General features: G+C 35.7%; 1 protein-coding gene across 3 annotated transcripts in view; it reads right to left on the reverse strand.

Annotated features, from left to right (window-relative positions):
• The window catches only part of LOC121322289 (VPS10 domain-containing receptor SorCS3-like), a 131,537-nt gene that overhangs the window by 57,826 nt on the left and 47,813 nt on the right, over positions 1-25,898 (reverse strand). For all 3 annotated transcript variants that reach the window (XM_041262059.1, XM_041262058.1, XM_041262061.1), the window contains exons 3-4: positions 16,026-16,125; positions 7,194-7,352 (exon numbers count right to left, since the gene is read on the reverse strand). In XM_041262059.1, the coding sequence (XP_041117993.1) occupies positions 7,194-7,352; positions 16,026-16,125 (259 nt within the window). The remainder of the gene's footprint in view (positions 1-7,193; positions 7,353-16,025; positions 16,126-25,898) is intronic.

Consider the following 25,898-nt stretch of genomic DNA (forward strand, 5'->3'; position numbering starts at 1 on the left):
CATATCACCCTTTTGGGCCTTCTGCTCTCAAACAAAAACATAAAAGGTCAGGTTCAAGGCAAAATACCACAGCGCTTGTGTAGGATTCCTCTTGGTCATTGTTAAAAACCCCACTGCTTTAGAAGACAGCTGGTATTAAAAAAATTGCAGGGAAATGTCACTCAAAATCAAACAAGTATAAACTGACAAATCTAACTTTAAAATCAATATTAAAGATGCCAGTTCATAGCTTATTTATAAAACGGATTGTTAGAATGCTTCGTGCTGATTGGTGCAGCAGGGTTCCAAGCCTTTACAATATCCAGCACAATGTCACCATTAGGAACTATTTAGGGACAAAGTCAAATCAACTGCACCTGTGCTTAACCAAGCATCACTGTGCCACTAAAGTCAAAGAAAACACCTGTCAAAATATCTGCTGTCAAGGTAGATACTGAAGACATCAAGGTGTTTTGTCATATCTTCCAGTTTATATTAATTTACACTACAAACCAGTTGGCTATTTTAAACTAGACACTGTTTTGGTATTTTATTTGTAGTACATACCAGTTATTTTCTATGACTTTGGTTGGATCCAGTTGTCAGATATTAAGTTTTATTTTCCTTTATTTGGTATCAGGTGTTGTTTTGTGAAACTGACTTCATTAATTTTTAAATGTGGATATTTTTATATTTTTCGACAGTATTTACAAAACTACACGCAATGTCTTAACCACCCGATTCTCATCTTTTTTCACTGTCTCACTTCTCCTTTACCGCACACTCACTCCCTTTACAGGTACAAAAGTGCTAGAAAAAAACTCCACAAATTAATACCACAAAACAAACAACTTGGGCTGTTAAATGCTTAAATGACTGGCTTTCTAAAAAAAAATAATACAATTTGACTTTAAATTCATTATTTAATAATTAATCATCTTCATTCCAACACAGCATGTTAAACTCTTGCGCTGTTTGGGATATGCTAGAGCCAATGGGAGTGAATTACCTAGCAACAATGTTACCTAGAATATGCAGGAAGGACTCACAGATATACAATTAAGCAAGGTTTGGGTTTGGGACTTTAAATAGTTATTTAAAGTCAGAACAATGAACTGAAACACATCTAAGCAAGGTTTTTATAGTCATTTAAAGTCTTTATTTAAAAAAAGAAAATGCTCTACTGAAACAAATAAAAAGAAAATGTTTTACTTGAATTTTGCTTTTAGTTCATAGGGACTATTTTCTGTTGTGGTTATACCTTAAATTTTAATAAATATTTAGGAACTATATAGATTTCTCCTTTCTTTTTTTATAAAACTTTATAAATTAATTTTGGTTGCAGGCTCGAGACACAGTAGTGACAATATCCAGCACAGCCCATGCCCTCTCGTGCCTTATTGCTTAAATACACTTAGGGTCCTGGAACATTGATTTCAGAAAGAAAAGTGTCAAATTATTGAGAGAATATTACTGCGCAGTGAAAAGGGAAAGGGTAGAAAAAACTGTGGAGGCTTACAATAATTGCAGAAGTGAGGCTCAGCCTGCTACACTAATCCTACTGGATCACCACTCCTACAATGGCCAAGCCAATCTTTTACTTTCTCCTCCGCATCCTTACTGCCTATTTTGCCGTATCACCCTTCTGGGGGATTGGTGGACCTACAACACTGGGCTTCACCTCTGACCGCTAATCATTCCAAACTACATGAAAGAAAGCTTTTGAGTGTCAATTTATACATAAATCTAATTTTTGATCCAATGCTAGATAAAGTAATTTAGGTAACACTTTACATTAGGTGTCTCTAATTGCTGTGCATTTGCATATTACATGTGTGCTTACACATAATTACAATGCTATTATGCAGAGTTACAATGTACTTCAGATGTACATCTTTTTGCACAATATATGTAAGTGCACAATTGTATCTGAAAAGAGTTAGAGTTTTATCATGCAAAAAGATGTGCACATTAAGTACACTGTAATTGTATAAGATCACATGTATTTACTAAGTAACTTCTGTGTAAATACACAGTAATTAGAGACACCTAGTGTAAAGTTTCTGTAATGTATTCAAATAGGCATAGGCCTTGACCATCTGTTTATTTCACTGTATTTGAATCAAAGTGTTTTTCCCTCTTTGATTTCTATTCAATTCTTATGTTTTCCATTCCTGGCAATTCCAAGCATGCAGATCTGATTGAACTACACTGAGTTTCTGCTCTGTCCTTTTATAGTATGGGTCTGTGATTCACACATCAAAACATGAACACTCTGCCTGGAGACGTTCCTCTTGAGATAGAGAAGCATATTACATTTCAACTGAAGTGTTGTGTATCAAGATGGCCTAATACTTCATTTTAAACCCAGGGAGTTTATTCTCCGTTGTCTACACACAACAATATAAAGAGCTCTGGACAGTAATAATGTATTTTAGGGACATTTTCTATCTACCTACAACATTTATTAATTTAGAAATCAATAAACACAGAACACTAAGAAATCAAAAACCATAGGTGACTGTGTGGTTCAGTCATTAAAGAAGCAGGCTTGTAACCAGGAGGTACCCAGATCAAATCCAGCTCAGCAACTGACTCATTGTGTGATCTCGAGCAAGTCAGTTAACCTTATTGTGCTCCGTCTTTCAGGTGAGACATTGTTGTAAGTGACTCTGCAGCTGATGCATAGTTCACTCACCCTAGTCTCATATCTTGCAAAGCACTTTATGATGGTGATCCACTATCAAAGGCGCAATATTAAAAAAAAGAAAGGCCTGCAGGGGACTCACCATGTTTGATGATGGTGGGGAGAAACTTGTCCCCATTTACCTAAAGCATATTCTCCATGAAGATGACTAATACCCTGTTGACCACAGTCTATCTCTTACAAACACTATGTATCAAAATAACATGATGGACATATATAAATAAAGTTTCCAATTAGATGTAGTAGTATTGCTAAGTACCATGAAGAATGCTTACATTTGCTTCTTATAGGGACCACTCTGACATATCACATTTTACTGAGGAATAAAAGATTAAAAAAATAGGAAAAATATTCTTCTTCTCCAACAATATACAATTTGATACATTAAAGCTAGCTGGCAAGTACAGCATGTAAACTGGCTTATGTGGTTTAGTTCTTGAAAAGAGTTTAATAATAAAAAAAAAAGAATAACCCCTACTTGTTAAGAAAAAAACAGGCTGAAAGAAATCTGATACAGAAAGTTCCAATGGTCCTTCATGAAAGTCATTGGATTCAGCCAATAGTATAAGTTATGGAAAAGTCTTTCGAGATGCTGCCCTCCAAAAATACTGACCCTCTCCTGTACAAATATGTTCAAAACAATCAATTTCAGTGTGCAGGGATCAAATAGCTATAGTACAACTTGGTACTGAGATGCCACAGAGGCTGATACCATCTTAACCCTTTCTTTGCTAAGGTCCTGATAATTCCCTGTGCTAGAGGCATTTTGTGAATTTGTGTCCCTCCTGTTTTACATCAAAATTACTCTATTTTCCTTTTCAGATACCCCTGGCAAACCATATGTTGTTATTTTGGGTTTTTTTTTGTCAGACCCTGAAGTTTCTATTTGTGCCAAATTTTTGTGGTTTGTTTGGTCACATGATCAAAAAATACATCTACTATTGTATAACAAAATGTTGCTTTTTCATGAAATGTATTATACTTGCATCACATTTAGTCAATATAATGCGAATGTTTGGTGGAATATGTAGAAACTTCTAAGCTGCTGGATGTGTCTGTGCCTATGTGGAAATCTTTTCATTGGTTTTGGGGGTTTACATGCTCTAGACAGACACCAGGGCACTTTGAACTTTCAGAAAACCCTTGTGGAAACACACTCAGCACTTTTTTGGTGGTTTAGATTTTTTCTCAGATGGTGGCAGCGTCAGTATAAAATGCTACTATTCCAATCTTTTGGACTTTGGCATTTGTTGTTCATCAAGCAGTAGGCAGGAGATCATTGAGGTGTCAAAGTCCAGCATCTGAAACGACTTATCCATGCCTCCCATATTTTTATTATACTGTACCCAGTAGAGCTCTCACACTGTTTGTACAGTTTAATCCCATAGCAGGCATGTTTCATGGGAATATACACTTGCACATCCTAGAACATGGCCCCAGGTTGTCTCCATGTTGTGCCATGAATTGTTGCGCATACACATTGTTTTGAGTAACCAAATAATCCAAAAGGTCATTAGTCATGAACAACTGGAAAAAGATAATTGGAGTAAATCCAGTTGTGTTTACCTTAGTAACTCGTGTGGCAGAAAAGGGTGGATTTTGAGGCTGGATATTGTTAGAGGGGGGTTCTAGTGATAGAGTGGTTGAAGTCTACCACCCCTTGGTCCAGGCCCAGCTACTGTATCCTGTTCTGACAGGGACTCAGGCTCAATGTCCATCGGCTCCTCTTCCTTACCACTCTTTGATTCCTCACTGGAGGAAGAGTTACTCTTTACATACTCACTACAAGAGTCATCGGGCACAAAATCACCCTCTGTGTCAGATTCCCTTAGGAGGTCAGCAACAGTCTCCGCAGTGAGCTGCCTTCTTGCCATTTTACTGGGAAATGACTGGTTTTATATATGAGCCCTCGTTTACTTTTTCAAAAATCCAATAACTCCAAAAAATTGTTTATCAAATGTTGGAAAACCTGGTGAATTATATATATTATATATATTATATATAGATATAGTATATATATATATATATATATATAATATATTATATATACCTTTATATGGAGTGTTTTCTGAGATATAACCATTCTGAAATCTGAGAGAAAAAATATATCACATAATATATTTAAATCAATAAATACTAATCAATAAAATACACACCATAATGTAGAACAGGAAAAAAAAAAAATCAATGAGATAATAAAATCTGTCAAATATAAGTTTTCACAGTACCGTATAATTGAAAAACCAAGTTGTTTTCAAAATTGCAATACAGTATATATTTTTTACAATTTTTTTTTCTAAATAGAGCAAAAGAACAATAAATTGAAACCAAGAAGTCCAATCAAATATTTTTATGATATGGAGAAAGGAGAACAATATAAAGACAAGAGAGAACAAAAGAAAAAAAAACAACCAGGAATAAATCAGATTAAACCAGATGAAGAAAGGGTTGTCAATTATAAAAGATTTTGGGGATGATAGAAAAATGAAATTTGATCCAACATAAAATTATAAAGAAAGATGAATAAAGGAATTACTAAAAAATAAAATGCAACATTCAAAAAATGTAAAGTAATTAAATCGTATTCTCAAACTAATGTCACAGTAACTATATACAAAAAACACACGGTTCCTAATGTTTTTTCTTTTTTTTTTTTTTACCCAATGGTTGCTGAATTTACACCATTAGACACACTTGATACATTACAATGGCGCTAGTCAGAAGCAGACAGTATTTTCGTTTACCGTCACATCAACATCAGATGTTGCTTCAAAGCTAATATCATGAAACACAGGTCGATACAACAACTACTGATGTTATTATCAATCCACATTGAAAAGAAAACGAAAGTTACACACAAATTGTTTTAAATTCATTCATGATATTTTATAGTAGCCAGAGAGAGCCATCACTTGCGACAGGCTGTAAATCAAATGTAACAACTGCTTCATATCAAAGATATTTTGTAACAACCGCGTCATATCAAAGATATTTTGTCGGCGAAATATAGTGAAATTAAAGCCAACAACTTAATATGTTATGTAATAACTCCTCAATGAGCGATCTCGAGTGAAAAAACAGCAAGTGACCTTTTCCTGAAGCAGGGAAGAGGTTGAAGAACTCCCATTGCAGAAACTAAATGCAGAAAAAAGCATCAAACAGTTCCACTGACTACGAAGGGCCAGAATTACCAGCTTAGAGTATATACCATAACCCCCGGGCTGCAGATTGGAATACAGAAATGCAGACATGCAACAAGGAATGTAATAAACAGCCTTGAAAGTGTTGAAGGAGTCAGGAATAATTGAGTGTGTCATGAGGACAAGGGGAGACAAAGAGTTCCTGTCAATCTTTGCAATCCCTGAAGTCCCTGAAACAACTGAAATGAATTACTGTACATTTTAAATAGAGATCATTCCTTGAGGAAACCTTTTCTAGTTACATTCAGTAGACATCAGTCTCACATCTGTTCTTCCTAGAACATTCATATTCACAAAAGAATAATCACAGCTTGTTAAAATAAAGGAAGTCTATTTAACAGACTTTTGTTTAAAGCAGGCAGCACAATGGTTAGTTGTTGTGTGCTATGACTTGGATTATTAGAAACAACAACATTGCATAATCAACCTATAGTGGACAGGTTATAAGCATATTGGCTTTCACAATAGTCTCCAGATATAGCTATCCTCACTAATATGAATGGTCTTAGGCAGAAAGTTGAGGGTTTGGGTTTAGAGGATACATATATTTAAGTGTTGGCAAAGGTTTGGTTCAAATCTGGTTTAGGTTAGTCATGGTTATTCCCATTTCCATGTTATCCTCATAGTTGAAGGTAAACCTTCACAGACAAGGCTGTTACAGTCAAAATAACAAAACAACTGTCGGCTTTGTTTCACTGTTTTACCATTCATGTTGTAAAGTGCCCCTTGAGATAGCCACCATTTCCCCAGCTCCACAATATTGTAGATACTTAGTAATCAGTACTCAATATTTCTCAGTACTCAATAAAGGAATTGTGTATGTAAATACCGAGCTTCTAACAGGTTTTGAATTATTAAACTCATAAAAATGCAAACATTGTCAAGATTCACACATTTTTTTTCATCATACTAAATTTTACATGTGGTGTGTCCATAATTTGAACTGTAATTTGTAATAATTGTTTTTCTTTAAATTATGTTCAAATTATATTTATAGATGATTGGCTTTGGCTTGGCATTCAAGGGAGTAAGATCCCGAAACAGATACTCCTGGTGAACAGTGTTATTTTACTTTTTTCTTACATTTTGAAATCCAACTTACTTAAAGTTACTTAACAATGATGTCCAGCGGCCAGGTTCGTTATAGCCGAATGTTTGTTATAACGAAAGGCATTATAACGAGGGTGTACTGTATATAACTAATAATTGAATAATATTCCCCATGTTTCTTCCATAAGGGAAACAATATTTCCTTTCCATGGCAGATTTTCTATAATTTAGTACCCCATAGCAACTTGACAGTTCACCTTTTGGTCGTGGCTGTAAGCCAGAATCCAGTCTTCATGTCTTGGATGAAACAGCAGGCTCAGAATGTAAAAGTTGAGACGGAATTTCTGATAGCTGGCCCCTTCATCTGAACTGATGAGTAGACTGCTTTCAATCTCTGGATCACTCAGTAGCATTATCTGCGGAAGACATGAAGAAGGAGAATGGCTTTTGTTGCCCTAGTCCAAAAGATCTCGCTTGTGCCAAACAAAGAAACAATCTTTAAACATTTAATCATGTTTGTGTGTTTTCACCAGTGAAACTTTGCCTATTTATTATTTCATTATCATAATCATTATTTTGGCAAGTAGGAAAACAAATATAAAATGTTATATAAACAAGAAGAAACAATAAGTTTTATAATTAAAAAAACAATAAAAAATGTAAATATATTGTGCTGTATTGAGCAATCATTTTGTAATAATAATAATAATAATAATAATAATAATAATAATAATAATAAATAATTATTATTATTATTATTATTATTATTATTATTATTATTATTATTATTATTATTATACCATTCTGCTGTACAATCTTTCTATGACAGTGTTGGGGTGCTGGTGAATATAACAAGCACAAAGGGCTGCATTTACTTTGCTCAACAACATTTGAATTAGAAAAACAGCAGCACATTTGTCACTTGCTAAAATGCCACCCTATTTCCTGAGCAGCAGGAACAGATCTTCCCAGGCGGTGATTTAGATGAATCGTTTTTCATTAGGATCCAATAAACAGGCTATGGATTTAGAGCCAGTTTTCCTTCTCAGGGGCTTCCTATTTTGCCATTCAATATCACTATGGGGGTGGCAGGAGTACCCCCTCCCCCCTCCATGTCTGTGGGACTTGTCAGTTGTAATTTATTGGTTTTTAAGGTTAATCATTTTCCATAATATTGGAGTAAGTGACAGCATTTATTATGGAGGAAAATTGCATTTCACCTTGCTTTCTTGCTTCTCTTGCCTCTGTTCCACATGAACATGTGGAAATGGTGCATGAAGTCCTTGAGAGTACACTAGAGATTATAGACCAAATATATAGCTGATGTGCCAACTTCCTAGGTTGGGTATTAACTTGGCCTGTCACTGGTTACCCCTGAGCTTTAATTCTCCACTATGGTATCTCAAGAGACTCGGTACAACATCAGATACTTTATTTTACTCTAAAGTGCGAATTTGTCCCATGATACAACTATGCTGAGTTTTTACAAATTACACTACAAATGCTTGTTATAGTTTAAGTATAAAACTAGATCAAGCACTTGATATCAATGTAACTCAGAAAATGCACTAGACGACGTCATGCCCTACCTGCTCTAAGAAAAACCATCAGAAAGCCAACCTTTTGGATTTTGCCTTTGCACTTCCTTCAAAAATGGTTTGTGAAGGTCTAATTAATTCCTATGTGAATCTGAGGCTGGTATTCAAACCCAGCCACTTCTAATTTGTAGTCCTTCTCACAAATCTCTAATTCTTAAATTATTACCAATACAAACGATTTACATTAAGTCACAATAGAGGTTAATCACTTTAAAAACAAAACGACAACATAACACACTGATTTACTTTCATCTATATTTGCTATCTTAATAACTGAATATAGCTTGTACATTAAACTTCCTCTGAATAACTCTCTCTAAGTCTATGTTACAAACTTTATTCAGTGTTTTTTAGTTTTTCTTTGGACTTGACATGATGAAAAATGAGCTTGTATGAGCTTCTAAATAAAATGAGCCTGTATCGGCCTCTCTATCTGTATTACAAAGCTAGCAGGACCCTTGGGATCTACGCAGGCCTATGTCTTTCCTCTGTTGTGAGAGCACTTTTCTTAGTGTGTCACAAACCAGCAAACACGTCCTGTGAGCTACTGACATAAAAAGGAATTGTAAAGAAATGCCAGCTTCCTGTTGGGTAATCGACAAATCCCAGGACCCCAGTGGCTGGCAATACAATTGTCAATCTCACAGTTCTGGAATAAATAGGGATTCATGCTTCCATGGGATGTCAGCCCATGTGAGATTTCATGAAGACCAAAAAAATGTCCATAAAAAAAAAAGAATCAACAGCCATTGTGTGATGCCTGTGCATTTAAAAAAAGAAAACAGAGTCACTCAGAAGAACAATACACCGATTGGGTAATAGACAAATGAAATAATATTTCCCAGTTCAGCTCTAACAAACTTCAATATGAAGCAGGCTGTGGTCAAAGCATACATAAAGATAATGCCTTTGAAAAACAAATCAATTTATAATGTATCCTCTGTCCTTTTGAATTTTTTTATTATTTTTATTTTGTACTTATATTAAATGCATTTTTTTACGCAAACCCTAATACATCTTGTTACAGTATTACTGTACACACCCAATGCATTGTTTCTTGTCATCAAAATGTATCCGAGTTTCATTTTACACAGAATGCAAAACTCCTTTATACCTTTTTTACAATGCATCGCAACTTTTATTTTATCAAATTAATAATTATTTGTCTCCGTGTCCATAGAGTTGTTAATTTGGACTGTTGGATTGGTCTTTTGACATAGGGTTAAATTCAACTGACCTTTTTAACTACAGGGGGATAAGTACATGCAATTAAAAATTTATTAGGATTCCATTAACACATTATCAATGTGGATTGCAATTTCCTTTAATCTTTATTCTCAGCTTAAATAAATAAATAAATAAATAAATAAATAAATAAATAAATGGGTTGAAACATTGATTCCACTGATCCTGGCTGGTTAGTCATTGTGATCAAATCAGAAGGACTGTTTCTCATCTGGATGCATGGTACCTTTCTAAAGATTCACTATGCATGATCCATATCATGCCTTAAACTGCATTTCAAATATAAGGTGGTCAGCTGCTAGGCTCCCACTGGAAGTCATACCAAGAGCACCAAGCGTTAATTACGTTTACAGTAGCTTTCCCATGACAGTTGAAGGGAAATGCGTCCTTAAGGAATAATGGAATGAGTTAAGTGATAGTGGGAAATCAATATTGGTTTTAAGGATGACTTCTGGAGGTTACCAGCAGCATGTGCCACTGGGATGGGTATGCAGAACTAATCTTAACCGAGAACCAAACTGCACACTCTCAGATGGGAGGTTGGGATTGACTGCACAGGCTATTTAAGAAAAAGGCATGGGAAACTTAATTGAAAATTAGTCATGTCACAACTGATAAATTTAAGAAACAGGTCTCCTACAGCAGAACAAGAGGAATGTAAGAAGAAACACACACATCAGAACTGATTTTAGTATGGTGAACAGAACACTTGTACGGCACACGTATATCTGGTATCTTGTCTGTAATGTATTGTCATACAGGGTCCAGGAACACCAGATGATGACACATAAAACAGTACTTGTCATTCTTAGCAAGTAACACCCTTGAAATGTCATGTTATTACATTGTAATAACTGGGTAGTTAAGTTGATAACTACTAATGTACAATTACATAGAAATTAACTCGTCAGCAGCATTGTATTACCTGCTATAAATACATGGTAACACCACAGCACAAACCATTTCCATGTAATACACCAATTCACTAATTCACCAGTTGTTACCACGTAAGCGCTGGAAGAACTGCTAGTTACCCAGTTATTACTATTTTGTTACATGGTTATGACTCCCTAGTAACCTATAGTGCTACTGCATGTTATATTAAGGGCTGTTTTTTGGGGGGTCTTCATTAAAATATGAGGACCCTTGTGGACTAATCTGTCCATCTCTCTGTTACAATCATCATAGTGAACATAACAGCCTTGATTTTGTTTGGATATAATCTAATAAACTCTCAATTCTAAACATATATTTGTAATAACAAGTATTGTATGTTCGTGGACTGGTTAAAGCTAATTTTTAAGATGTTGTTGCAGAGAGGTTTAGAAGTCTATTCCCATTTCCACTTCACTGTGTAATCCAAGAGAATTAAAAACACTTTTCAAAAAACATTCCTTATTTTATTTTATTTTTATTTATCTTTTTAAGTCCTTACATTTTTATTTTTTTTATAGGACCCATAACATAACTGTTGATAACGTAAATTTATTAAATATGGATATGGAATAGGATTGTATGTCTGCTTTCCAGTTTGAATCCTTTCATGTACACACTGATAGTGGAGCCATTTATCATTGAATTGTTATTCACAGGTGCAATGGCAATTATTCAGAAGTGCTATTGGTATTGCAGAGTCTTAAATTAAGAGCTATTACTGATGTGATACAGAAGGATATTCTACAGAGGGAGGGTTTGATATGCAAAGAGTAAGCAAACCTTTGCTTTAGATAAAGTAAATAGAAATGTCGCTGAATGAAGACTGAGGTGATATTATCAGCCACACTTATGACCCTTTTTTTCCATAAGACATTCAGCCCCCTCAGTCCTCAAGAATAGTATGTCTTGAGAATGTGTTTTTCAAAGCATCCAACTGACAATTAAAGGCAAACTACTTCGGAGATGTGCTTTTCTGTAATTACTAAATTTCCCTAAGGACTGATTGGAAAAGAGGGGATGAGGTGGGGGAATGACTTTTATCCAATAACTGTCCAAACCTCTTTAAATCCCCTTTTTGATTTATGGGATCAGAAGGAGGTCACATTGAGTGTATTAGCTGTTCTACTCTCACTTAACTATGTCATTATTTTCATTACTTACCAGATGGAGGTCCAACCCATCTCCAGAATAAGAATAAGCTCTTAGATGTACTGTAGACATGAATGTTGATTGGCATGTAACAGTAGAACTGCCACGGCAGTCATTTTGACAGTTTTAAAGTTTAAATTACTCTATGTGTGTGAAAGATACGCGATTATCCGTTCTTGGCTTTTTCTAAATAGCTGTATTAAATCCCCTGATAGCGTTTGAAAGGCAAGATTGCACAAGTAAAACAACGTTATAATCCACTCTACTGAGCAGTAATTTTGACTGCCTTTTACAATACATGTTTTTATTTTGAATACAGTCAGCACTCACATATCCGACCCTATAAAATGTTGTCTTCAGTAGAAACATTTCGATCAGAAAACTGCAACGCAGTAGGCTGCAACAACTCAACCTTGATTCTGTGCTGCCCAGAGTGAAACACACGCAAGAGAAAACATGTTATTTTTGTTTTTACAGTTTTGTGTGTACATGTACCTATTCACACTAGTTTCTTTTGAAATCTTTATTTTATTACAGTTTTTCATTTTTGAAGTAGTCTTTTATATGTGGTAATTAAATGTATGTTTAATTGTTTATTTAAATACATCGTTTTGGCTGTGCAGTTACAGTATATCTTATGATGTGCTTGAATAAAACTTTTGAGATAGTTGTCTTTCATTTTAATATCGATGTTGTTTAAAATGTAACCGTCATAATGACTGGCGACTGCGTTTTTTTGTATGAGTATACTTGCAGCGGTTCTAGTGTTAAAAGAGCATCTAATCATGTGAGATGTGTTGGGCTAGAAGCTATAAAATAAGGAGTAACACATCACGTGTGAGTCATATGAGGCATTTTTCAAAACATTTACTCCAGTCTTAAATTACATTTTAGAAGGAGAAAAGAACTATTAATAGCAAAAAAATAAAATAAAAAAGGTTTTGTAACATTTACATGTAATTTCCCTCTTTCAAAAATAGTTGTTAAAGGTAATGAAAGACTTTGAAAACATGTCTCAACTGTATGTACAGTATCTAGATGTTTTAGTATGCTGTCATGCTATAGAAGCTCAATAGAGTTGCTTAGACTTTCATTTAGTGTCACAAACCTGCATTGGCAAGAAAATGAATAATAAAACAAAAGATATAACCCTGACATCTGCTAAGGGAATGTAAACATCAGTCTCCCATTGTATTATACTTGTTAGAGAGGACAATAACAATTGCACAATAACCTTCCCCATAATACTAATACGGAAATAGATGAATAAAAACAACACTCTCTGTGTAAGTGTCAGTGGGGGGTGGGGGCCAATAATTATTTCCACTTCAGCCTTTTTTGGAATTTCACAAAACAGAGATTTAAAACCTATGTTTAGCAAAGTGATGACTTTACACTCATTGCAACTGTTATTGATTTATTATTCCTTTACTATAATTGAACTCACAACATTTCAGTGCTTGCATTTGATTCTCAAACCCTGAAATGCTAATGTGCTCAGGTGCATTTGCTGGAAGAAGCTGACTTATCTTTTATTGCAGCCAAACCAGCTATAGATTGCTCTGCAAGACGATCTCTTTCAAGCATTCCCCACCATTCTTCTGTCAGAAATGCTGATGCGCACGGAACAGCAGCACAGCACAGCAGTTTCAATCCACATTTGCATATAACAAGCAGAAGCTGAAATTAATGGGGTCCCCCATAGAGAAAGTGCAGACACTGAAAATGAACTCATGCACATTATTCCACTGGTATATATGAGAAGCCAGAAATGCATCAAACATTCAGACAAAAATCCTGATCAGCCCTCTGATCGGTCCCAACAGGGGGTTCCCAAGCCAAATTCAAAGGTTTCTGATTAATCAGCAGCTCTTTATGTTATCAGTCATAACAGCACAGTGCACAACCACCCACCCCTCCCACCCCACCTCATGCCTTTGCATTGTGCGGTACAATAGGAATGCAATGCCTTCTGCTGTATAAATACTTTCTAAATACAAGGGCAATGTGGTCACTTCCCAAGTCATGGTCTTGACAGGAAAAGGCAAACAAAGACAATTCAATGAGTGGTCCTAACAGTGTAACAGTTGTCCACTAAAAAGGGATCTCACAATAGAATTCACAGTGGGGATTCAAAATAGAATTCACGTTTTGGTAGTACTCCACCTGGCATTCTAGAGCAGAAATTAATTTTAGTTTTTTATTACTCTTTTATTTTTAATGAATATCTAGGTTTTCATCAATAAAACACAAAGAAAATGCACATGGTTAAATTGGGAACTGCAATCAAATTTAAGGCCCCCAAAAAGCTGACTTAGCAATGGGAGTCAAAATTTCCCATTGGAATGTCAATTAGATATAAGCCATTCAGCTCTGGGGTGGCAGGTCAATTCTATTCAGCATTATTAGAAATTAATTTCCCCAAGTCAATTCAGGTCAATTATCCGGAGGGTGGGTCAGCCAGGATACAAGATTGAAGCTTTTTATTCAAGTAGTGTTTAATAATTACTATATATATTGTGATGGAGTGTACATTTCGGAGCAAAATTGGTCAGCTGAGAGGCGGTTGCTGTAAGGAAAGCATACTCCATCTGGGTAACGGTTGTAGTGATGGTTTCAAAGAAAATTAAAATAATAAAATGTGAAGACAACATAAACCAACTGGGTAGTAAACAAAATGTGAAATAATGTAATGTGTTTAAAAGTAAAATTACAGTTAATAAATTAATGTAAATGGGTTTCCACAGTTTGATGTGTTAGGTTAAATTACAGACTTGGGTTTATGTTATGTTTGGTTGAAAATTATGTATTATGTTAGAAAGGATATACGAAGGCTTTAAGACCCTGGGGAGCATATCTAGGTGAGGAGTTATCATCAATTTATCTTACTTGTTTAATTAACTAATTGTGTAGCAGTTAAAGCTGGTAAAGTTGAGATGGTAGGGGGAGGGGAGAACAAAGAGACCAAACGCTGAGGTAACAGAGGACTTTAAAACTGAATGGAAAGTTGGTTTCAGGGTAAGCAGAATTAGCCTGCCCCTGTTTAGTTTGGTGGGAAAAAATAAGTGTTTAGTTTAGGACCCAGAAAGGGTTAGGTTTTGTTTGTTTATTTGATTTTGTTTTTCTAAAATAAATACAACCCACGGAGGGTAACTGGAATACTGTTGTCAGTGTCTGTTATTTAAACACACCTGGTAGTGTGTGGAAGACTATACTATACAGTCATAGAGTGCAACCAGAAGCAAGAATTCCTATATATATATATATATACTCTCACCGTATGTCTTCGTTCAGGAATATATATATATATATATATTATGACATTATATATATATATATATATATATATATATCAAAGACCATGACATGTTAGACGTTGGGCAGGAACGCTTGGAGTAGGAGGGGCTGTTTGACATTGAGGAGGGACTAACTGGGGCTAAAGTCAAAGACCAGTGACAGGGGTAGTGTTTGTTGTTGTTGTTGCGAAGCAGAGAGAGAAGCAAATAAATGAGACAGAATAGTTCCAACCTGAGATGCCTTCAAAAATTCATTAGTTTTTGCGGCGTAGGCATGTTTGGGATTCTTGCATGTTTAATTAAGATTTGGTGCACTTTGAAACGATTCATGTCAGATTAATTTTGAATAAAAGTTCAGCTTTAATTCTGGATTTGTGCTTTTTTTTTGTACTGCATTTAAATTCTTAACAAATTGAATGAAGCAAAAGCAGAATACTGCATGCATGAAACAAACAGGTATCCAAGAAAAGCACAGTTCAGCACTAGCTCAACACTCTCTTTTTTGAAGCTGCCTCAAAAACTGAGCCAAGCTAGCAAAGTGCAAACATTTTTCATATTTCTTACAAAAAGGGTTTTATGAACCAGTGGGAATATATGCAGGCTGCCAGGGAAGAAGAGAGGCTAAGTGTATAAAAGACGTGAAACCAAAGCAGTTTTCTTATGATTGAAATCACGTTTATGGTTTATCTCACGTTTTAATGTTATATCATAACTTGAATTACCTTTAACACCTGAGTTTCCATCAACGTTATTATTATTATTATTATTATTATTATTATTATTATTATTATTATTAGTATTATTATTATTATTATTATTATTATTATTATTATTATTATTAATTGTATCATTGTTGGTATCTTACCTTCCTTTTATTGCTTGGGCAGACGTACAGATAGCTCAAGACAGTCTTCAGGCCCACTTTGTCGTTCAGCTTTTCATAAGTAGCCCCATAGTTAGTTGATCTGTAAATATGGAACACAAATATTTAAATGAAGTTACAATGCCTAAAGGTATTGGCTGAGACCCAGTGATATTAGTAGCAGGATCTGGGTCATTGTAACACTGTATATGTCATAATTCTTAAAACCTATTCACAAAAGTTCAGCATCATAGATAATTAGCATCAAAATAGCATCATATTGTGTGGATTTTGTGGATTGCGTGCCAGGAAGTGAATCTGGTTTACAACCAACAATAAATAACCAATGGTGTTGCAGCCTGCAGCTACTCCAGTCAGCGTCTACCAGCAGGTGTCACTGTGGGGTGAAGTGAAGAATACAAAATCCTCTTACCGTGTCTGAGATTAATCTTTATTGACTTTGCCTTTACTGTAATACTGACCTTTTAAAAAGGGGATATGCAAACATCTGATTTGAAGATTAACTGAGATTTCCTTTCTGTGAAATCCTATTTCAACTTTCCAGACTGTAAACGTTAGCTGGGCTACTGTAACCAAGGCGAAAGCAAACTGCCTTTACCAAAGCACAATGAACAACAGCATTAGAAACACATACATTTTTTTTGTTTTTTTTTTTCACTTCATTTAAGATTATGTTTCACTGTTTTCTTACTTTTAGCAAGTGCTTCAGTGATGCATTTGGCAGCGAGCAAGAATGGTTGATTGTTTCTATTACAGGTTTAAAGGAATATAAAATTCACAGAGGACACAGCTTCAGAATAGGGTGTTTAACACACACATGTAATGTCATTTGCACTTCAGTATTAAGTTTTGTGGTTAAGCAGATCTGCTGAGCCTTCACTGTAGATACCACAAACATTGTAGTAGCTAGAACATTACAGCTCCAATATGTAATATTCGTTTAAATAGCAATGAATCTCTCAGATAAAAAATGCAAACATATAAAGTCTGTGCAATAAAGAACGGATCTGGTTTTAAGGGAGCTTTTTGTCCAAATGCTATTTGGTAGATATACGCCTGTAATGCACCAAGATAAGCGTGCAAATGAATAATATAATGAGAATGTGTATATTGTTTCAAGCACATACTCGAACCCCTTATCAGAATCCCAATCAGCTGTTTTGGCTGCAGTGAGTACCTTACACCTTCAGACCTTAAAGAATAGTGAAGGATCGCTAAATCACTAAGATGTTCATCCCTAGTTCTGTTCTGGCTACATTCACAGATCCATATTAAGAACTATATTTATGGTCTGTATAAACCAATATACATCGGTGGCCTACAGTACATGGCTGTAAGTAATTGCTTCAGTTTAAGCCTCATTATTGTGAGGCGTCACTCTTGTGCTGCTTGTAATTAAAAAAAATAGTGTAGGAAGATGCTGTAATGACCGCCTTGCTAAATCAAAATAGTTTCAGATAAATGTCTGTATTTACTGGCCAGCTGGAGGTTTTGGATAGCTGGATTAAATATGGATATTAAACTTAGAGGAGTTTAGGGGTTTAATGAAGAATTAATCATCATAATCAGATTAGTTTTCCATAAAAATGTGCATCTTGTAACACATGAAGCCTGCCTGTCCAATGAAGTACTGTACAATAGTACTGTACACTGATGTGCCAATGACATTTTCAAATATAAAGAGAAACTAGACATTTCATTGCCTTTGTTCTCTGACCTAAACATAATGTATATAAATATAATTTTAAGCTTTACCTTACGAACATGTATTTCCACCCTTTTTTCATCTTGTACAATATGATATGGCAGGAACTGTTTGTTTTTATTATTATTATTATTATTATTATTATTATTATTATTATTATTATTATTATTATTATTATTATTATTATTATTATTATCGCTGTATCATAATCGATTCCAGTCAAATAGGAACTGGAAGTCATGTGTTTAGTATTGTAATGTAATACAATCTAATCTCAGAGGTATCTGCTCAGGCAAGCCTCAAATCATTTCAGCATCCTAAGAAAACAGAGCCCTTTAAAATGATGTACCAATGGAAAATATATACACCATAGCCCCTCTCACATACACCAGGGTAACAGGGGAAGGATTCCATCTTTCATTTTTATTTTAGAGCAGCTCTAATTGCTTTTTTTTTTTTTTTTTTTTTTAAATCACATTAAGATTTTACTCACTCAGGCTATTTCCCAACTGTTTCCCATTTAGTTTCTGAGAGCCCAGTGATTATAAAATGTAATAACAGAAAGTAAGTGAATGCAGTCCGTGTTCAATTTTTCTAGTGATATCACAGGAAAGCTGCAGCAGTTGTACAGACCAATCCTGATAAAAAAACATGAACCCTGTCTATTGTCCTCCTGGGGATGTGTTGTGTCACTAAATGCTTTAATGGTGTTTGCTGTAGTTATAATCAAAGTGTTCTTAGTAATAGTTTTCCTGGTGGGGGAGTGGGTGGGGGGACTACAAAAATAAATACGTAGAGCTGTTAACAGAAAAAGAGCTAAGACTGAACATCGGGGTGTAGCAGACTCAACTGTAAACCCAAAACACAACAAACACCTTTGTATAAAATAAAGGAAAAGTGTGTATAATACGTGCCACTTGTTTCTGAAGAGTTCATTATCAACTCATATGCAAGTCAACACAGAGCAAATGATCTCTAAGTGAGATATTGTGCAATTGTAATGCTGGGGGTAGTTTCTCTAGGCTCATTTCTTGACCATTTCTGTACTCGAAAACAACCAATAGAGGAATAATGTGACACAATACAATGGGACTCTGTGACAGAGGGCGAATGAATCCTAGTCAACAATCTCCCTCCCTAATAGTGTGCCCAGTACTGGATGGTTTGGCAGTTCATTCCAGAGTCATTCAGAAGCCGTCCATCCAGGAAGGGGGTGGAGTTATAATACCAGAAGTCATCGCATTAATTCGGTAGGCGATGTGTCAGTCATGGATTGCAGGATACCTGATTGCACTCGTTACCGAAGGGGGCATGACTAAGGGTATTTCAGGAGATGTGACGAAGCGATCTTTTCCTTTGTTATAGTTTTATGAAAGGACCAGGAAGGAGTAAAAGCAAACCGTGAGTTTACGTGCTGTATTCTGTCTAACAATTGTTACTTGTTTGTTATTGTTTGACAGCTAATCACTGGAAGATGTGGCTATGAGGCCAGATCTACACCCGGACAGCACTTCCCCACTGTTCACCATTCACTGTACCTCACCTCGTACACTGATAAACACTCACTCGGGACTTGTGACCGTGTTTGTGTTTTGGCCATTATTCGTGTTTGTTTATTATTACCCCTTGGTATTACCTGTGCGATTCACATCGTTGTGTAGAGCCAGGTACTTATTATTTAAGAGTTGTGAGCCTGCAACCCAGCCAACTGTTTCATTGATCTTTCACTGTCTTGCGTGTGTTATTCCTGAGCACTGCACCATCTACACCTGCACACTGCAATACACCAAGTACAAATTGATCATGTAATACATTTACTGTGGAGAGGGCAATTTTCCTCCAATAGAAAATATAAGCTATAAATTTCTGTAACCCAAGGAGACATGTTTTGACTAAGAGTAAACTATAGTGCTGTATTGCATAACTACACTCTATATGCTTTAGCATTTCTAGCGCTGCATTGTTTAACTACATTGTATATCCTTTACAGTTTATCTTCCTTTTTTTACCGTCATTGTCTTATGTGGAACCCACAATTTGGAATTAACTCTGCTCCTCACATGTGCAGAAATGTCAGTGTGTGCTATTCTGTGTCTAACTTGTGAAATAAATAAACCCTAACTTTTCAAAATTTCTCTACTCTACTTTCTATTCAACCTGCAAGCACTGCTGTTAGTGTCTCACCTAATTGTTTATCTACAGTAGTTGGCAGTCATTTTATAGCCTCAATTCAAATGGAGTACTTTTTATAGCTTGCCTTTAGGTTTTATTTCTTTCTTTGTTTTTTAAATCAACGTGCACTTTGTGCATGGCTCAATATTATATTTGGTATTCTATATAGATTTATATGAATGTATCAGGTTGTGGGGTTTGTACTGATGTAACATTTACTGATAAAGGATCATTTGTGTGTTTTGGTATGTCTGTATATGTATCTGTATAAATGTACTGTGTAATCCTTACTAGCATTGACAGGTGAAAACTTGCTTATGTTCTGCATTTAAAGTTAAATATTACTCTCTCTGCTCTTGCAACAATGACTCGGTTTCCATGCAGCTTAGAAAGTCAATACTCTCTCTCTCTCCACGGTCATTATTAATGTGATGTAGCACGCACATACCACGCACATTCCACACGTTACAGGAAGTGCACACACATACCACGCACATACCACGCACATTCCACACGTTATAAGAAGTGCACACACATACCATGCACATACCACGCACATTCCACACATTATAGGAAGTGCACGCACATACCATGCACATACCACGCACATTCCACACATTATAGGAAGTGCACGCACATACCATGCACATACCACGCACATTCCACACGTTATAGGAAGTGCACGTCTAAAACACTGTATGACTTCAAAGGCAATGTAAATCGCCTTTTCAAGCTGAAAAGCCATACAATTGATCAAAAACTGTTTTTGGGGTTTATATCCAGAAGTCATACAATATACTTACTAGACTTAAGCAGTTAATCTTGTTTGTGACATAATCTCGCATAACTTTATAATATAGCTGAAGGCCGTACCAAGCAATCCTATTGGCAAGCTTCTTTGACCAAATAGGAAAAAAATAAGCATACAGCAAGAGGGGCATAATAAGAGTATCTTTATAAGTGGGAAAATGTGGGCGTGTAGGGTAGCCTATTGTAGAAATACTACAGATATTTTAAAAACGTACTGCACTAAACATTTTAACTGGATCACTTTTATATCATTAACCTAAATGCTACTAATTTAGCTCTGTTCGATCAGAATTGCTGAAGCTACGCTTCTGTTGGAAACTTGTGTAATAGGTTTATAATAAATATGTGTGTAGTCAAAACATGTTTAGCAACTAACACAAGAATAGTACACAGCACGTTCTTATGCAATGTTGTTTTTTATTATTATTTGTGTAATGCTACAGACTACAGTATATCTGTTTTTTAAGTTTTCTTTTTGTGCTTTTTATTTCGTGCTTTTTTTTTTTTTTTTTTGGCCAAATGAGGCTGGCTGTGTTTTAAGACCTCCTAAAAACCTTAAGGAAACCCGGTTTAAGAAAGCTGCACAATATCAGTAAGTCACGACGCAAGGCCAAATTGGAACTCAGACACATTTAAATATAACCTCACGTTTTTTAATATTAATTAGGTTATTTGCATTTGGATCAAGATTTTCTCTGGCTAAAACCAAACTCCATTGAAACACACACAACCTACAGTAAGTAAGTCTAACACTGTCTGCACCAGTCCGGGGTGCAGGCATTTGAACCAAGGACCGGTAAGACTGCTGTCAACAGCTCTATGTTGCCATGCTGACACAGCAGAGACTGTCTTTCATCTCTTTATTTCCATTAAAGCAGCAAGAAGCCATCCGGAACTGCATATGCAGGCTGCTTTCAGCAACTGCACAACGAGATGTCGGCTGTCATATTGCAGATTTGTTACCCAGCATTGCCAAAAGCCCTCCATTTTATTGAGAACTAAATACGCGATGTATTTAAAGATATACAGAGCACCCCTTAAAGGGTAACTACAAGAATGTCAGGAAAAAAAAAAACATAAAAATGAAATCCACCCCATTCTCCTCTGAGCCACGTACAAACACAAGGCTAAAACATTAAGCACAGGGATTTATAGGAATCTCCACTGGTCTGGCCCTGTTGTGTTTTGATCAAAACACGAATTCTGCAGAGCACATGTTATTCAGCAAAATCCATGCATAGCTAGTTCTGAGTTCCCAGCAGCTGATTAGAATGGCTGATTCAAACGTGCTAGGGTAGATAACTCCCCTGCCTAAAGCCCTCAGGCTAGATCAAACCCTCCAGGCTATCATCATAAGCCCCAAATGGCTAATGTGAAGAAACATGCAGTGCAGGTACACTTCAAGTTCTCTCTTCTCTTTCATATTCTGTACTGTTAGCATAGTTTCTTCAATATAACTTCCACATTTGAAACTATTATGATGACTATGAAAACTCTTTTGATGAGAATTAGTTGTACTATTCTGAAAAGTATGCAAAGGTAGCTAATACAACTTTTAATGATCTCCCCCACCATCAGCATGTCTTATCTCAGCATAGCAGCTTTAGTCTTCTGTGTCAAACAAGCCATCCAAGCTGCTTAACTGCAAAAACACAGACGCACAAACATGAGGCTCTGTTTCCAGGAAGGCAGGGTATGATTGGGCACTGTCTCATAATACGATTCTGTAATTTGCTGATGGTAGTCAGGACTCTTCCCTTCTGAACAATGCAGCACTCTGCCTTTAATGCACTTTAACTTGCGTTGATCTGCTCCCTGTTTTACTGTATTTAATCCTGCACTGAACCCAATCTGTAGTATCTTGTATTTCACTTGCACTTGTATTTAACCCTGATGTAACTATCAACACTGTTATCTGATCTTGAACTGCCCCGATATCAAATCGTACTTCATTTTGTATCTTGCTTTTAATTGTACTGTAATTCTTGATACAATTGTAAGTCACCCTGGGTAAGAGCATCTGTTAAACAGTAAAGAAGAAGAAGAAGAAGAAGAAGAAGAAGAAGAAGAAGAAGAAGAAGAAGAAGAAGAAGAAGAAGAAGAAGAAGAAAAGAAAATTCATTTAAACAAAAAAAAAAATTACTGAGGATCAACAGCTGATATCCACAGCCAAGATATGAATATCATAAAATAAATGTAGGATTATTATAACCATTATAAACTGAGATCATTTCTTTGCATAATGCTGGAATTACCATAGCTGTGGTTGTCATGGACACAGCAAAACTTGGATCAAGATGTGACACTTAGTTTCTGAGCCCAAACAAACCTGGCACTTCATATGAGTCCTGTACCACACCAAAGACAGACATACTGGATAAACTACCCAACAAGTATTGAGGCACAGCCTGACTCTTACACAAGGGGCTGACTTTTGACTTCTAACTCAACCCAAGCAATGTTAAACACTGAATACAGAAAATTGAAAGAGTCTCCTAAAACACCTTTACATTCTGGAATGCAACTGCAGTCTGAATAAATATCTTCAAGGGCATCTTTATCTTCATGCAGGATGCCCATGGCAAATCAATGAATACCCAAGATTTGTATTATTACAATACTACTACACCCTCAAACAGTACCTAATTAACCGTCTGGCAGCAGGGATTGTGCTTGAAACTTTGTTAAAGCTTATCTTCAGTCTGATGTGGATCTAGCATGCTGTCAAAAGAGATTACCAATAAAATACTCTCAGAATTCACTAGCCAACCATCTGCTACAGTATACAGTATGTTGAGCACATATCTAGTCAAGCCATGACCTGAGTTTCACTAAAAGTTTGTTTTTAAAGATTTGAGGTTTTATTTTATTTTATTTTTTTCTGTAATTTAAAACCTTTAGACTCACTTTTCTAAATTAGACCTAGCAACAGGCAGAGCATTATTTCATGGGCATGCAGGTTCAAGTCCACTGTGTGAGCTGTGTGGGAAATTGTTGCGGTAAAGGGGAAAACAAATATTGAACATTCTAAATTAGGCAGAAAATCTGGGGTAAAATAATTTAGTTACTCTAAATTAGAATAAAACTTGTCAACATTATTTGAAAGCAGTGGAACTAAATCTGTGAGTGGCTTGACATAGCAGAATCTGGCTCAAAGAATGTAAACATTAATGTATCATTCTCTGCCTTTTATAAAATATCCTTGGTAAAGACTCCCACTAAGATGCAGGTCTTATCCTTGGAAAGACTGGGGTTCAATGAGGGTCACAGTTATAATAAAATAACTCAGTGGCCTATTCTGCTGTCAAGTATGACAGTTTCATAAAATCACTAACTCAAGCTTCATCACACTTTTAGATTTTTTCTATGTACTGGTACTTTATGCTAATAAATGTGCATTGTGCGTAAAACAATTGGTTAATTGTGTATTTGGGATAACCACACTTTAAATGGAGGTTAGTCTGCAATTCATATTATGCCACCAAGGGAGAAAAAAATAAATAAATGCATACTTAAATGATCCCACAGGAATGGAAGCATCAGCGGTCTATACCAGTTCTTTCATTCTTGAATACATTATGCATGCAATTACTCATAGAACGCATCAAAGTGTGCCCTCTCATGATGGGTGGAATGTTCTTCAAAAGAGTTTGAAATTAATTACTTTTCTATCAGATGATCCCATTGGCCATAAAATGCACAGTCTAATTTAGTCAAGCGATGTATGCATAAGGAATGTGATCATGTTGGCAGGGGTGCATTGTTTGCTGTTTACCACAAGCCTGTGCATGATGTTACAGTACAATCTCACTGCAGCTGTGGTTATATGATCTTAACTAACAAGGCCCTGAACAAGATTTATTATAACTGTGCTGCATATTAGCTTCAGCAGGTCAGTGGCTGGCTGTAGTATGATTAGCAGTATTTTAGGGGCACATAGTGTGACAAGCAAAAGAAGGGATCTTAGCATTAAATAGCAACATCTCCTTTAAAAGATCATGTGCATTGACTAGACAGGCATGTAATCACAAGATAAAAAATATGCACAGGATTTTTTTTTCATCTAATTTGTTTTTGAAAACATCACCATCGTATAAAAAAATACTGCAAAATCTGGCTTACGGAAGATTTAAATTAAGATTGGGAAAATGTTTTTCTGTTCTGCCAGGCAGAATAAAAACAGTAATATACTGTACCTGTGAACTTTCCATTTATAGCCATCACATTGCAAAGAGACACTCTAAAAAGTCTGTCTTGACAATATATGGGAACTTGAGATTGACTTTCTGCACAGATCGTTCGTGATTATCACGCTCACTCACATGGGAGTCTATTCAGCTAATATATTATTCAACTATACTGCTGTAGGTTAAGTGATTGAAGGGTTTGTGGGGCTTTGTGAACACCGGCATCACGAACAGTGTGTATGAGTAACGTAAGTTAATTACCAAGCTTGGTCGCATTTTTATATTTAAATGGTGGCTGTAGTTAGATCAGACACTGTTTAGACTGACAGAATAGACCTCATTGTTTGATCTGTTTCCTTTCAGACCCTACATTTAAATGGCAAATGGGATCATGTTTCAGCTCTGAATCAGAATTCAAGTCATGTACAGTATACATCACATTCTGAATGAAGCAGCATCATTTTCAATACTAGGACTCGCTGGAGAAAGATGTTATTTGTTCTAGTCAATGTTTTATCAAGATAGAAAGTACATAAGTGTTTAAGATGTAATGCAGCATACACCAGTGTGCAATAAGGTCAGTGATGTTTTCAGTTCCCTAGCTCCCAAGTACAATACCATGTCTCTTCAAATGCTTTTCATGAATGCAGAATTGGTCTTTTCTGTTCAAATAGGGTTGTTTATGGTCAACTTCATGAGTGAAATAAGCACAGCACCCCATGAATGTTCATGGAGTATTCTGCAATGCGTGATAAAGAATGTTTGTTTAGAATGTTTAAACCTCAATTAATCTACTCAATTTAGTGAATTACATTCCTTATATCAAGCTCTGAATTTGCATAGAAAAACGACATCCTTTGGAACAGTGCAATTTACACGTTAATTCCCCCTCTGGATTTGAAAAATGAAAGAAGATCAATTGAAAAACCACTCTGCAGAGTTCAATCCACTTGATTCACATGTGAAAAATAATTCACAGCA

This window comes from Polyodon spathula, chromosome 10 (assembly GCF_017654505.1).
Source record: "Polyodon spathula isolate WHYD16114869_AA chromosome 10, ASM1765450v1, whole genome shotgun sequence".
NCBI classification, from domain to species: Eukaryota; Metazoa; Chordata; class Actinopteri; order Acipenseriformes; family Polyodontidae; genus Polyodon; species Polyodon spathula.